At 50.4% G+C, this 14,180-nt stretch overlaps 1 protein-coding gene across 6 annotated transcripts in view; it reads right to left on the bottom strand.

The window, feature by feature from the left end:
* Nucleotides 1–14,180, bottom strand: part of magi1b (membrane associated guanylate kinase, WW and PDZ domain containing 1b) — a gene marked incomplete at its 3' end in the record, with an annotated part of 106,067 nt that overhangs the window by 20,654 nt on the left and 71,233 nt on the right. For 4 of the 6 annotated variants that reach the window (XM_079747744.1, XM_079747745.1, XM_079747748.1 and 1 more), the window contains exons 11-15: nucleotides 13,657–13,842; nucleotides 12,623–13,276; nucleotides 4,728–4,759; nucleotides 4,213–4,260; nucleotides 1,523–1,772 (exon numbers count right to left, since the gene is read on the bottom strand). In XM_079747744.1, the coding sequence (XP_079603870.1) occupies nucleotides 1,523–1,772; nucleotides 4,213–4,260; nucleotides 4,728–4,759; nucleotides 12,623–13,276; nucleotides 13,657–13,842 (1,170 nt within the window). The remainder of the gene's footprint in view (nucleotides 1–1,522; nucleotides 1,773–4,212; nucleotides 4,261–4,727; nucleotides 4,760–12,622; nucleotides 13,277–13,656; nucleotides 13,843–14,180) is intronic. The other 2 variants (XM_079747747.1, XM_079747746.1) reach the window with 2 other exon arrangements.

The raw sequence follows: 14,180 nt of genomic DNA, 5'->3' as shown, positions 1-14,180 counted from the left end.
TGACAGCTTTTCCAATCTTTTGCGGCAATTTTTAAAATGTGTTTCATTTTCTTAAAAATACTTTAGAAGCGAAAAGGTCTCCAAAAAATGTTGTCCTTGATCTCGGATCTTTTCTCCTGAATCCGCCTTCACAGCCATGGCCATGTGCTGACTAATATCCTGACTGTAGCCAAGGTCTCTACCCGCCAGGCTTTTTGGAGGAAAGCTGAACACAGTATCAGAAGGTACTTGCCAATACATTATTGTCTTGTTCTGTCCATCTTCATCTCTTCATTTCCAACTAATCCCTGGAAGTGAAGGAAAGCCTTGATGAGGCTTCTTCCTTTTCAAATATTTTAAATCTTTTACCATAAGCCCATTAGCCAGCCCACACTCTGTCCTTATCCTGACCTCTCGTCTTTGGAAGCCAAACAATGGAAGAGCAAAAGCGGGGCAGTGATGAGATGCTGTAGGTTATTGGGACTTTCCAACTCTCATTTTCCTTATTATCCATTGTATTTTGATCTGCTCCACGAGCCATGGACTGGAGAGCAGCTTATGGTCTTAATTGGGATGCTAGGCTTCCCTGCTTCAGTGTGGCTCATGCAGGGGGGTGAGGGGCGGGGGGGGAGAGAAATCTGCTGACATCCACTCCACCACTGCTGCTAATTACACAACCGTTCATCACAAGATGCGCCTCCAAAGGGCAGAGCGGTGCAAGAGTGTGTTAATGGGGTCAAGGCTGGTAATTGGGCCAAATTGCCATCTCGAACCGATGCGAGGGATTTGATGTAATGTAGAACACAGCAGAGAAATACATTTTTTCCCTCCACTTAATAATAACGAAAGTCTCCGGAAGTAGACCGAGCGCTATTGTCTTACAGTGAGATTCTCTAGGATCGGTTTCTGCACTGTGTTAAAAACGGACGGGGCTACCCACAGAAGTCAGCATTTCAATGCTGTTATCTGCTAGCATATTTATAAAAACGTGGAACAGAGGACTGGGAACCATTGCGTGTTCTTGGCTCAAATCATAATTCCCTCCAACAGGGTAACATACCCCACCAGAGTACCACGTCTCCACCAGAGTACCATGACCCCACCAGAGTACCATGCCTCCACCCGGGTACCATGCCTCCACCAGGGTACCATGCCTCCACCAGGGTACCATGCCTCCACCAGGGTACCATGCCTCCACCAGGGTACCATGCCTCCACCAGGGTACCATGCTTTCACCAGGTACCATGCCTGTATGCCTCCACCAGGTACCATGCCTCCAACCAGGGTACCATGCTTTCACCAGGTACCATGCCTGTATGCCTCCACCAGGTACCATGCCTCCAACCAGGGTACCATGCTTTCACCAGGTACCATGCCTGTACGCCTCCACCAGGGTACCATGCCTGTACGCCTCCACCAGGTACCATGCCTCCACCAGGGTACCATGCCTGTACGCCTCCACCAGGTACCATGCCTCCACCAGGGTACCATGCCTGTACGCCTCCACCAGGTACCATGCCTCCACCAAAACAATAATACTTACGCCTACTTTCATACATGACTCTGGACTTGGCCCAGATTTTGAAGGGGTCGGGTTTCCTTTGGGAGGGGTCGTCGGCGGGGCTGTCCTGCGCGGGCAGGCCCGGCAGCGGCTGGGACGGGACCGGGGGGGCGGAGCTCTCGCTGAGCGGGGCGGCCAGCGAGGAGTGCAGCGGGGAGTCCTGCGTGTGAACGCTCCTCTGGCTGGAGACGCTGTGCTGGGAGCTGCTCTGACTGTCCTTCCTCGACAACTGCTGTGGGGGGAGGGATGAAGAGAGGCGGTTAAGTGTCAATAGTGTGGGTGTCCGCATGAAGGGATGAACGAATGACAGATGCCAAACGGGGAAGATGGAGGGAAACGGTAGACTCGAGGATGTGTAGTGTATGTCCTCAGAGAAAGACAGGGTTATGGTTCCTCAAGGAAAGGGGAAGAGACGGGATGAGAGGCTTTCGGACGCGATAGGACGAGAGATTTAGGATGAGAGTAAAACAGGTTCCAGGACCACAGATCTCCATGTCTCCATGGAGATCTGTGGTCTGTAGACAGTAGACCAGAAACAGATTTCTGAAAGAGGCTCTAATGTTGGCTGGTGTTGTCAACTACAGAAAAGCTCTCTCTTATGTAACACAAAGAATCTTTATTTTTTCTTTAGACTGTTCCCCCTGAAATGGGGTAAAGAGAACGCACAGTGGTGTCTCATGATTAAGTCATTCAGCTCGCAAAGGGGGAATAAAAGGAAGGAGCCCACTTTGAATGATGTGGATACATTGTCTAGTCTCTCTGGCTTAATAGAGTGGAATGTGTGAGCACGACCGGGTGCATTAACTACACTTGCTGGCTCATCCCAAGTGAGCACACGCACACACACACACACACACACACACACACACACACACACACACACACACACACACACACACACACACACACACACACACCAAATTGCACTGATCAAGGCAGTAATATAAAACCCCTCATCAATTTCCAGTGGCCACCATCAAATAATATGGCTCCTTAGGCAAGAGTTTAGCAGGGGAGTCAGTTGTTCCCGTCGCCTTAGTGTACAGGGCTGTTAACCAAACCTACTGTCAAAGCTGTCGACTACAACCCTGAATCCCTGAGCCTCGTCACATCGTTAGAATTAGCTAATTACCATGAGCACCAACAGAGTTAATTGCTAACAATTCTTCTCGGTGACAAGGCTGTGGAGGAGTGTGTGCTAGCTGTAATTGATTCCAAACTCTACAACTGCCAAGGCAGAACAACGACCTGGATGGAGAGGAACCACAGGCAACGGCGGCAAGGCGATACAACAGTGGAGATTGGAGGAGGGGCGGGGACTTTAATATCAAAGCATTTCGCCTTCAAAGTGCAGCTGCTGTGTCTTCAATAAATCCACAGTTATTATGGCCTGGATCTGCCCGTCCGCAACACCACCGTCCATGACAATGTACCTTGTCGCTTGTACCACGTGAACCCTCGCCTGACATTTCCAATAACGTGACAATATTTCATACTGCCTGTTTATGAATGCAAAACGGCATCAAAAGTACCCCTTTGAACGTAATCTCCTCTGCTGCTGTTTCAAATAAAATCAATAGCCATAAAGTGAGTCACACACCGTGGGGCGTTCAATCATACGGAGGGAAGGTCAAACCTCAAGGATGAGGGCGGACAGCATCGCTCCTCACTTCAGTACCTTTGGGATTTCAACATTTCAATTGCTTTTTTTTTTTTTAAGGAATGCATCCAATCAGCAAAGTGGTCGGAGAGTTGTGGTGTATCTAGTGGAACTCCCGCCCTCATTAAACACAGCAGACGAGCCTTTGAGGACGTTCTCACTGTGTGCTTTTGACCTTCCACTGCTACTCATAATGTGTCCGCAGGGCCTGGCCGGCGCATTGGTTAAGGAAACAATGGAGAGAGAGAGAGAGAGAGAGAGAGAGAGAGAGAGAGAGAGAGAGAGAGAGAGAGAGAGAGAGAGAGAGAGAGAGAGAAAGAGAAAGAGAGAGAGAGACACACACAGGGACAGAGAGAGAGCGAGAGAGAGAGAACAAGAGAGCGAGAGAGAGACACAGGGACAGAGAGAGCGAGAACAAGAGAGCGAGAGAGAGAGAGAGAGAGAGAGAGAGAGACAGGAACAGATAGAGAGTGAGACACAGGGACAGAGAGAGAGAACAAGAGAGTGAGAGAGCGAGAGAGAGAGAGAGAAAGAGAGGAGAATTAAAATGAAGTTCTCAGAGCACAGCCCAGAGCCATGTCCCATTCAGGCCACCAGTAGACCTATAGAACACCCTCTTTCTCCTCCACTCCCTGCCTCCCCCCCCAGCTCTTTCTCTGTCCGTCTCACTCCGAGCCTGTCAGTCCAGCTTTAATCATTGCCCATCATTCTCCGCCAGCACAGGGGCAGGTTGAAAATCCAATCCACCCCCAGCCAGGCAATTTTGCTGCCGTGTACAAAAAAAGCAACCTCTACACAGCACCATATCAAGCAGCCTAATAAACTTGTACAGGATTATACTGTTCTGTATTGTAAAACGAGCAAAAAGGGGGAGGGAAAGGGAAAAGGTCAAGGAAACCACCATCACCTTAAAGAATCTATACACTGCAAACCCTTCCACCTTTATCGTCTAGCATCACCAAATCTACCCACCACCATCAGGGCCAAAAAAACCCCGTCCATCATCACATACCCTGCGTGTGTAATCTCCGTATGGAGGAGCCAGATCCTCATAATAGCCCTGGAAAACATAATGAGCAATTACATGAATTCAACACAACCATCATCTCCCTCTTCGCTGGAGGAGAGACCCTCTCCCCAGGGCTGCTAGCTCAGCACAGTGTCAGTAAGCTAGCGATGGCTTCAAAAGGTAAGCTTCCCCCCCTCTCCTCCTCTCCCCCCCTCCCTCTCCCTCATACACCAAGGGATGGGGGGGGGTTTGGGTGTGTGTGGGGGGGGGGGGGGGGGGGATCCACCCCCGCACGGCAGCCCATGGGGCCGTATGGAGAAACACAACAAGAGCAACAGACAGAAGGCAGGGGAAAGGTTTGGGGGGGGGAACGGACGGACGGACGACACAGGGCACAACATTGAGGGGTGATCGGTGGATGGATGGCATCCACAGGAGACGATGAGTGATGCACAGAGAGATTCAAAAGGTTGCGTGGGTCCTATTATGTAACATAAAGACAAAGAGTTCTTCCTTACCAGTTTCGGGCTCTTCTTTGCAGGCGCCACCCCTGGGAAGCGGGAAGAAGAAGAAAAAAAGAGACAAAGAAAAAAAAGGGACAAAGAAAGTGGTTACAACCAAATGTGGATAACTCCACTTTCCCCAGCAGCAGACAAACAATGGGGAGCACAGATCTTTTAAAAAAGGACTCCAAAACGATGACGGAAGCCTGCTCTCATCGAGCTCTCGCCTCTGCCTCCTCCCCTCCTCCTCTCCCTATCGCTCTTCTCCTCTCTCTATCTCGCCACTCCTCTCACTCCCTGCTTGGTTCCTGTGCTCGCTCGTCCAAAGCGCTGCGTGGCTCGCGAGGAAAGCATCGCAATCTCTCCGCATTAGTGCCGTAGCCATCGCTAGGCTGGGCTGGTGCTGCAGCTGTAGAGGACGGCGGGTGTATCCCCTGCGATCGCAAGTGAACTTACCCCGCCAACCTAGCTCTGTGTGTATGTGTTTCTGTGCAGTGTGTGTGTGTGTTTGTGTGCGCGCGCTTGTGTCAGCCGGAATGCAAGGGCTGAGTAAAGAACCAAAATAAGGAAAATAAAGAATCCCATGCGGCCGTAAACAAGAGGAAAAGCACAGAAGTGGAGGGAAAGTAGTAGCCAGCGATAGTGGGGAAGAGAGAGAGAGAGCGTGTGAGATAGAGAGAGATGGGGGGGGGGGAAAGGAGAAATAGCGGGAGACGGGGAAAGAGCAAGAGAGAGAGCCGTGCGCTGGAGCTCCTGGCCGTAGCATTACCCATGGAGAAGGAGTCCAGGATACTGAACATTAAATTATAGGCAACGGTCAGTTCCCCCCTTACTGAGACCATCTTCCTGTGTCCGCGGTGCCTGGCGCTCCGCTGTCGTGGGCTCCAGCATCTGGAGGCTCTGCGCGTCCTTCCGCTCGCTCCCTCGTCTGCCGCCTTTTCCTTTTTTTTTTCCCCCACTACCAGCTTTCTTACTCGCTCACTCGCTCTAACTCTCTGCCTCCTCCATCCCTCACTCTCTTGCTCGCTCTCTCTCTCTCCCTCTCTCTCTCTCTCTCTATCACGCCCTCGCTCACTTTTTCGCTCTCAGATCCTCGCTCTCTGTTCCTGGCACTCCCCCCCCCCCCCACACCCACCCTCTTTCCATCCATCCCTACCTCTATCTCTCCCTTCCTCCATTTTTATTCCCTCTGTGGTAAACATGCATGAAACCGTGAGCCCACACACACACACAAACACACATGCACACACACACTACTGGCCCACTGCCATCATGGATTGAGATGTTGATGCTTTGACAGACATGCCAGAGTGATTAGGTCGCACCCCGATAGCTGCCTTTACGTGGGATTTTCCGAGCGCGCGAGCGCACGCACGCACGCACTCACACACACACCCACACAGACACACACACACTCTCACTAAGGGATGGTTAAAATAGAAACGTGTAGCCTAGATCCACACAGTGCCCCTCCTTTCCTTTCTCAACCCCTATTCTTTTATTCCTCTCCTCCTCCTTGCCGCTCTGCCTCCCAGGGCACTGCGTGAACTAAACATTTGAATGGAATTATGCAAATGAAATGAGAATGGGAAACACAATTCGTGCAGGATGTTAAGAAAGAAAAAGCGTGGCGGTTGAGTGTTAACCTCAATTAGGTGATGGGGGGTCTTTTTTTTGCAGGTTGGGTAGTTGTGCCATTGTTGTGTGGGTGATCCTTTCGGGAACACACACCCACAAACCCACGCTCGCACGCATGCACACACACACACACTCGTCAAACTAAAAATGTCATTGCTGTTAACACACATCTGTGCTCCGTCACAGCTGTGATCCCCTCCTGCTACCTCGAGTCTCTCCCTCTTCTCCTTGCACCCCTCGTTCCCTCCAGCCAGCTCTCGTTCACCTGAATCACCTTTTCAATCAATACAAATCTTTCATTTCAGAGCCAAGGCCGGGATGACGCACTCACCGCACTCTCTCAGACACACACACACACACACATTTGGTAACTCAAGGTAACCTCTCCCTGTGCTAAATGTCCTGGCGGTCTGGCGATGAAGACGCCATCGATTGCGCGTCATCCTCAGAGCGGCGGACAGACTTTATCTAGCGCTGCATTCCTCACTCCGGTCTTGCTCTAATCTCAGCCTTCCCACCATGGGAATGTGCACAGCCAAAATAACACAAACAACCCACATTAACAACGTACATGAAATGGGGCTCAACCCAATGTTAACACAGCAGCACAGAACCGAACGCAGACATTTGAGCACAACTGTTGAGGAATGCTTTGACCTGTTGGGACCTACCATGCTCCACCTTTCAGCAGCACGTCTTTGTTCATAAAAACAACGTAACAAACGATACTTAATAATTAATGTGCCGTCGGATACAAGCAGTGCCTACAATTAATGGCTTCTGTATATTACTTCCACTCAACAATAATTAAATGCACAAAAAAAAGGTAATTAGAAGCATTTGCTCCTAATCCACAGACGCAGATACACGCAGTGCATCGCCATGGAAACTAACCATGGTGTGATAACAGAGACGTAAGACTCACACATCGGTCGGGAAGGAGTGAAATGGGGGGGGTTCAGGGCAGGGCCGAGGACAGAGAGAGAGAATCACATCGATGTCCCTTTGTAAAACAGATGGTGGATCATTGAAAGGAAAAACAATAAATGCAAAGAGCCCGTGGCGGCTGGTGGTGTGTCTGACTTTGGAGTCTGGTCACTGGTGGCCGGACGTCTAGAGCAGCCATTGTCTTATCTTTGCGGTGACATTCCCAAAGATGCTACATTGAAGGTGCTGTCAGCAGGATTTCTCCATGCAAAGTGTGTGCAAAACACAAACAGTAGAAAAATATGCAATGATTTAATCTTTGGTCCTTCAAGGTGACGGATCATCTAAGGTTATCCATTTCAGGATGGATGCCCGTGTATATTTCTGTGTTTGTGTGGGTGTGTCCTAATGTGCATGTTGGTGGATGTGATTAAAAAAAGCCCAATCCTTTGAGTGCATTTTGACACAAGGCATTTATGGGTAGTTGGCCGACACACCAACCATTATGCCGATAAGTGCCGTCTAGCCTGGCAATGAGTTTCCCCCCTCCTACTCACGGTCACACACAAACACACACACACACACAAATTCAATACAAAATAAATAAAAAGATCAACATTGTATTCTCCCCTCAGTCTGGAAGAGGACAATAAATCATTTTTTAAACTGCCCTTAAGACAGAAAAAAAACCCATCAAATTCACACAAACACGACAAAGACAAAAAGCTTTGCCTGCCCAGCTTTAAAATATAACTACATGGCGATGATTCATTTCCAGCTGTCAGTGCCTCTGAAAGAGTAACCAGCAAAGTGACATGGATCCATTGGGACGTGACCCCAACCTTTGAAGCGACTTTGCTGAGGTGGGACGGGGGACAGGGACAGGGAAGGGACGGGGGGACGTGGGGGACGAAAGCCTTGGGAATACGAGTCTGTCTACCAACCCCAGACTGCTGTCCTGCCCGCAGACTGTAAGAGAGGACCAGGCCTGTCCGCAGGTTCATTGGAATAAGAAGTGTTGCTCGTGACTGATGACTCAGGAAGAGGGAGGGCAGGGGAGACGATGGGGAAGAGCAGGAGGAGGAGGAGGAGGAGGGGGGAGGGGATAAACAGACGGGAAAAAGGATGAGGGGGTGGAGGCGTGGGGTTTGTTCTGCACCACTCTTTCATCATCCTGCCTCTGATCCCTCTGACATCCCTCCGTCCTCTCCCCTGCCCCCCCCCCCCCTCCGTCCTCCTAACACCCGCTCTGCCTCTGTCCTCCTTTCCCTTCACCCCCTCCTCTCTCTCCCCCCCTCCTCCTCTCCCCCCCCCTTCTCAGCCCCTCATCCCCCCTCCCCTCCCTCCATCCCCCTAACACCAGCGCTGCCCCCCCCCTCTCAGCCCCTCATCTCCCCCTCCCCTCCCCTCGTCCTCCCCGCCCTCGGTGCGCTGCAGTTATCCTCTGAGCTCGGGGCCAACAGCGACGGCCGCAGCCAAATAACCTCACGGTGGCTACAGCAGCAGCAGCTGGCCCCGCCTCACCAACAGGTGAGAGGCAGGACAATGTGTTGTGCATTGTGCCACGGGATGAGAGCTCTTTCGCTGGACTCTCTTCCTCTCGGGACAGCGTTGGACCGGTGTGCCGGGGTATTGAGCGCCGTGGTATTCCGCAACAAAAGAGGTTTGAGGCTGTTCTTCTTCTACGCTCCATCTGGTGAAAGGCAGCCTGGCAGACACAAGTATCCCGCAAGACACTGGGAATTTATACCTTCTCAAAGGAAGCAAGGGAGTGGAAATTAAAATTTTCGCTATGCAAGCCAAATGGGGCCAAAAATGTGTTATTTCAGCAAATCAGAGGCGGTCCACGGGAGACACAAGGAGGACACAAAATCAACTTGCTAGAGCCCGGTTATTTCTGGATATTCCTAGTTGGAACATCCTTGGGTTGACTCGGGGAGTCCCCGTTGGTCATGTTCCGTATAAAACCACCAGAACGATGGGCTGGAGGTGACGGTGCTCTGGGAGGTTTCGGTCACATGCGTACCCTATTAAGGCTTGCTCTTCAAAAGTGACACCGCCTTGGCATTAACAGTGGGCGTTGTGTCGGTTTGATGAGCGCTAATAGGATCCATGCTACACATTTCCACACTGGGCTTCAAAAGTTTATTGAATACACACAGTCACCTGTGCCCACAGTACCTGTTCTTCTGTACTCTAACTGCTCCGGGATCTCTTAATGAGTGTGTATGTGTGTACACATCGGGCCCCCGGCTGATGTGTGTGTGCATTCACCAATTACAAGGTCTCCCTGGCTTCGATCGGTAATTGAAGACATTCCTCTCTTTCTGTGTGTATGTATGTATGTATGTATGTATGTATGTATGTATGTATGTATGTATGTATGTATGTATGTATATATATATATATATATATATATATAAAAAATACAAGAGAAATGACACACAGACAAAAGAAAGACAGAAAGAGATCTGGCACCAGCTCTAAGGCTCATCTCCTCCTAAAGGGGGTCTGACTCCTCCTGCTGGGTAAGCATGTGTCTGGAGAGGAGGGGGGGTGTCAGTGTATAATCAACACAGACGACACATGATGGAAGAAGCTGTTGACACATGTACGCCTCGATGATGCATATTACCACCACGGGCTTACTACGGCAGGCACACAGAGCCAAGCACAACCCCCCCGGCCCATGCCACCCCACGCACACCAAGACACACACCTGAACCGAGGCGGTTGTCAGGACGATGCTATTATGAGAGTGTGACAAAAGCAGTCAGAAGTATAACACAAGGGGAGCGGAACAGGCAGAGAGAGACCGAGAGCGACAGAGGAGACACGGACGACAAGACTGCCAAGTACAAATAAATATCATGTGACTTGCCGCAAACACCCCTGCCAATCAGGACGAGTTGGAGTTGAGCAGACTGCAATCGCACACACTCAAGCACGTGCCACACACTTGTATGCATGTGTTCACGGACACGCATGTGCACACATGGCTGGAGTTTAAAAGCCGCAACGTTAGCCAAGGCCAGCCTGGCGGCTAATACGGACCAATTACTCGCATCACACAGCGTGTTGGGAGCTTTGAAGGTCTCTTCACTGCAACACCTCGTCCATTGCCTAAGATACCTGTCTCATCAGACACGCACACCGCCGTGATCAGAACGCGTTCATGTGGACCATGCTATATCTGTCTATCCAGTGAAAATCGAATAGTGCAGAAAAGGCTTGAGATTTTTGCATGGTTTAAAGTAAATGCTTGAATGTGATTCCAAATCCAACACCATCATGAGATTGCAGCACATCCGCTACACAACTCTCCCAACAGTCTTTTTTACAGTATAATGACAATGTGCACGTCCGTTAAGGTGAGCATCTGCATTCAATTTGACAGAACATACATGGTAATATTAGCCTAGTAGGCTAACATAATATATATTATAAATGTATTCCATCCGACGCAGCTCGATTCGTTCTGATCACACGCGGTATTCACATCCGTTCATGACAAAACCTGCATCAATAAAGAGATTGTAGAAGCATTGGACTGATTTAAAAAGTTAAGTACATGTGAATGATGAGTTTCAGAATATAGAGCAAATGTGGCACCACTCAATTTAGCAGAACAGTGAAAGTGCCCTACCGACAGAGAGAACCATTTTCACCCTTGCGTGGGGCATGCCACGACAGCTGCTGTTGACTCAGTTTGCAATTGACTTTTTTGAATCATCTTTAATGGTTTAGAAACGCTGCCAAATTGCCAGACCTTTTTTCCTGACATTGCGTATCCTTTTAGACAAGGCAGGCCAGAATGTGTTCTCCTTCGAAATATAAAATGAAAGGATTACACATAGGGGTTATCAAATAAAGAACTAGGACATTTACGAAAAAATAGAATAGAGCAAAATGCACACAGAATTCAACCCCCCGCCCCCATAACAAAAACAAAGTATAACTCACAGGCATTTTCTTCTAGTAGCCAATTAATGCTGTTGCATTTAGCCCCCCCGACTGAACACACGCACAACATTCCCGACATGATGATTCGAATATATTTAATGAATGTAACAGCCAACGTTGACTGAATACATTCCCAATGAAGGACTTGAATCATCAAGACTCGAGGTCACCCCTGGTAAGCCTTCCTGATATCTCCTCCTGCACGACGAAAGGTTTAGCCAAGGAGCTATGACAACACCCGCCCACTGACTTTAATGGGTAGCTCGTACTGCCCTCTGACCTTTCTGGTAAGCATGATGCACAGCTCAAACGTAGACAGTGCCATGCTAGGGAGAGAGCTACCTTAAAAGGCTTGGTCAAGAAAAGAAAAAGGCAATCATTTCATCTGTAACCTGTGAGTGTGTGCGTCTGAGTCCAATTCAAGGGTTTTGTGCCGGGCAGTGTCGACCAGAGCAAGATTGGACTGTGAATGCGGCTGACGGCCAGCCGGTGTGCAGAATTATTGCCATTTACAGACGACACACTTTACCACATGTACACAAGCGCGCACACACACACACGTGTGCCGACGTTGCAAAACACTCACAGCTACAGATAAATGTAATCGCACATGATGATGCAAATTATTTTTAAGCGGTCTTGCTCTGGCCTTTTGATTGAGGGCACATTTAAGCCTGACTAAACCTGACAAGAAAGATTCACAACCAGCCCACACAAGCCACAGGGGGTGGAGGGAATGGCGAGAGAGAGAGAGACACACACACACACACACACACGCACACACACACACAGAAAGACAGATGAATATATGGATAAATAGACAGATGGATAGATAGAAAGTTAGATAAGCCTGCAATCTCTGTTTCAACTCCCTCTGTCAATGCTCTGACTGGCGGTTCAGTCCTGGCATCACTTCATCTCCCCGATCAGTTCGTTGTTCCGTATGTTCAAATTCAACAACTCACTGACAAAGTCTCACTTCGTCAGTTTCTTCGTGTCGCTCCTTTCTAATCTCTCATTATTCCTCCAGTCTTCTCCTGCCACCTGCTTTTCAGGATGCCGTCATCTCCTGGCGTGGATAACTAAATAAGGTAGTCAATATGCTGGGAGACGGACCCGCCACAGCAGGCTGCGGTCTCTCACTGCCACGTGATCCAACAACCTCATGCCGGAGGTGGCCACTGCATCGTAACACGACATATATTGTATACCGATGGCATCAAAAACAAAAAGCCAAACAGAATACAAGCGTGTGACAATGACATCCCACACCGCCAAAAATATACAAAATAACAAAACAAGCTGCGACTCATGCAACACATACGATAAATCACAAAACGCACAAAAACCACACAGCGCCATGACGAACTCAAAGCACCCACCTCTCTGCACCAGCATGGTGACCTCGGTGCCCTTGGGACACTTGCTGAGCAGGTCCACCACCTGGTTGTGCGACATGGTCTGCACGTTCTTCTTGTTCACCTCCACGATGATGTCGCCCTCCTTGAGGCCCCGGCATCGCGGGTAGTCCACGATCTGCTTGACCCGCTGCCCGCCGCCGCCGGGGCTGTCGGCGATGGTGAAGCCAAAGCCCTTGTCGCCCTTCTCCATGTGCACCGTGATGAGCTCCGGCTGCGTGGCGATGGAGGAGGCCAGCGTCTGGCCCTCGCTGCCCGCCGCCTCCGAGGCCGAGGAGGGGCTGTGGGGCCGCGGGAGGCCGTTGAGCGCCATCCCGCCGCCGCCGCCGCCATTGTTGGCCAGGTGGTTGCTGCCGTGGCTGCCGTGGCTGGACGGCGGGGAGTCGTAGTTGTTGTGTGACTCCTGCCCGTTGACGATGATGGGCTCCTTGTTCTCCGTGATGGCCACCGAGGTCACCATGCTGGTGTTGGGGTCGTCGGGGTCGAAGGGCAGCGGGTAGCCGCGGCACAGCTCCAGGTTAACCATGGAGCCGATGCCGATGGACTGGAAGATCTTCACCACCTGGGCGTGGGTGTAGCCCAGCACGCACGTGTCGTTCACGCTCACGATGACGTCGCCTGGGAGGGGGAGGGGGGGAGGCGAGGGAGGGAGTTGACATGAAGCAGTGCTTTTCATCTGCCTGGTTAAATATCACGCAGGAGGCAATACAGCAGACAGAACAGCAGGGGCACCCTTGCGATGGAGTGGATAAGGTTTGGTATTTGGCTGACGACACCCAGCTTCTTATGGATTTCTTTTTGAAATTGTATGCTTTGTAGTATTGTATGCTTTTATACTATAGAGTGAGATAGAGAGGGAGGTATGGGAGACAGAGGGGAGGACATGCAGCAAAGGACCACGGGCAGGATTCAAACCCTGGGTCGCTGCGTTCAGGACTGAGCCTATACGGTACGCGCTGTACCCGCTGAGGCTCCGGGGCCCCCCTGGAGACACCCACCTGTCTCCATCTTGCCGTCGAGCGCGGCGGGGCCGTCCAGCACCAGGCTCTTGATCTGCAGGAACTCGTCGGGCTCGTCGCCCCCGACGACGGTGAAGCCGAACCCCCGGCGGCTCTTCTTCAGCTTGGTGTTGATGAAGGTCCCCTTCAGCTCAGCCGGGTTCCGTGTGAAGAACGGCTTCCCCCCTGGAGCGACGGAGACACACACTCGTCAGTATCGTCGACATCGTCATCCTCGTCACCGGAACGGGTGATTTTTTTGAAACACGTTAATGTGCAAGTTAATAGGCGTGTTAATGTGGACGTAAATTTGCAGGATAATCGGCAGGTTAATGTGGTTGTTAATGTGCTCGTTAATTCACACTTGATTGCGCACGTTAATTGACATGTTAAAGGGATAGTAGAGATATCTGTAAATTGACATTTGCCTGTCCTACCCAGATTCAGACGAGGTGATTTATTCCAAATTCATTATTGTTTGTCCAGAAGGGGAGTTTTCAAAAGCCAGCCACCAACCTCTCACA

Source organism: Pollachius pollachius (genome assembly GCF_949987615.1).
Source record: "Pollachius pollachius genome assembly, chromosome: 12".
Classification (NCBI taxonomy): Eukaryota; Metazoa; Chordata; class Actinopteri; order Gadiformes; family Gadidae; genus Pollachius; species Pollachius pollachius.
Note: the sequence above shows the minus strand (reverse complement) of the source record. Positions and strands in the feature narration are given on the sequence as shown.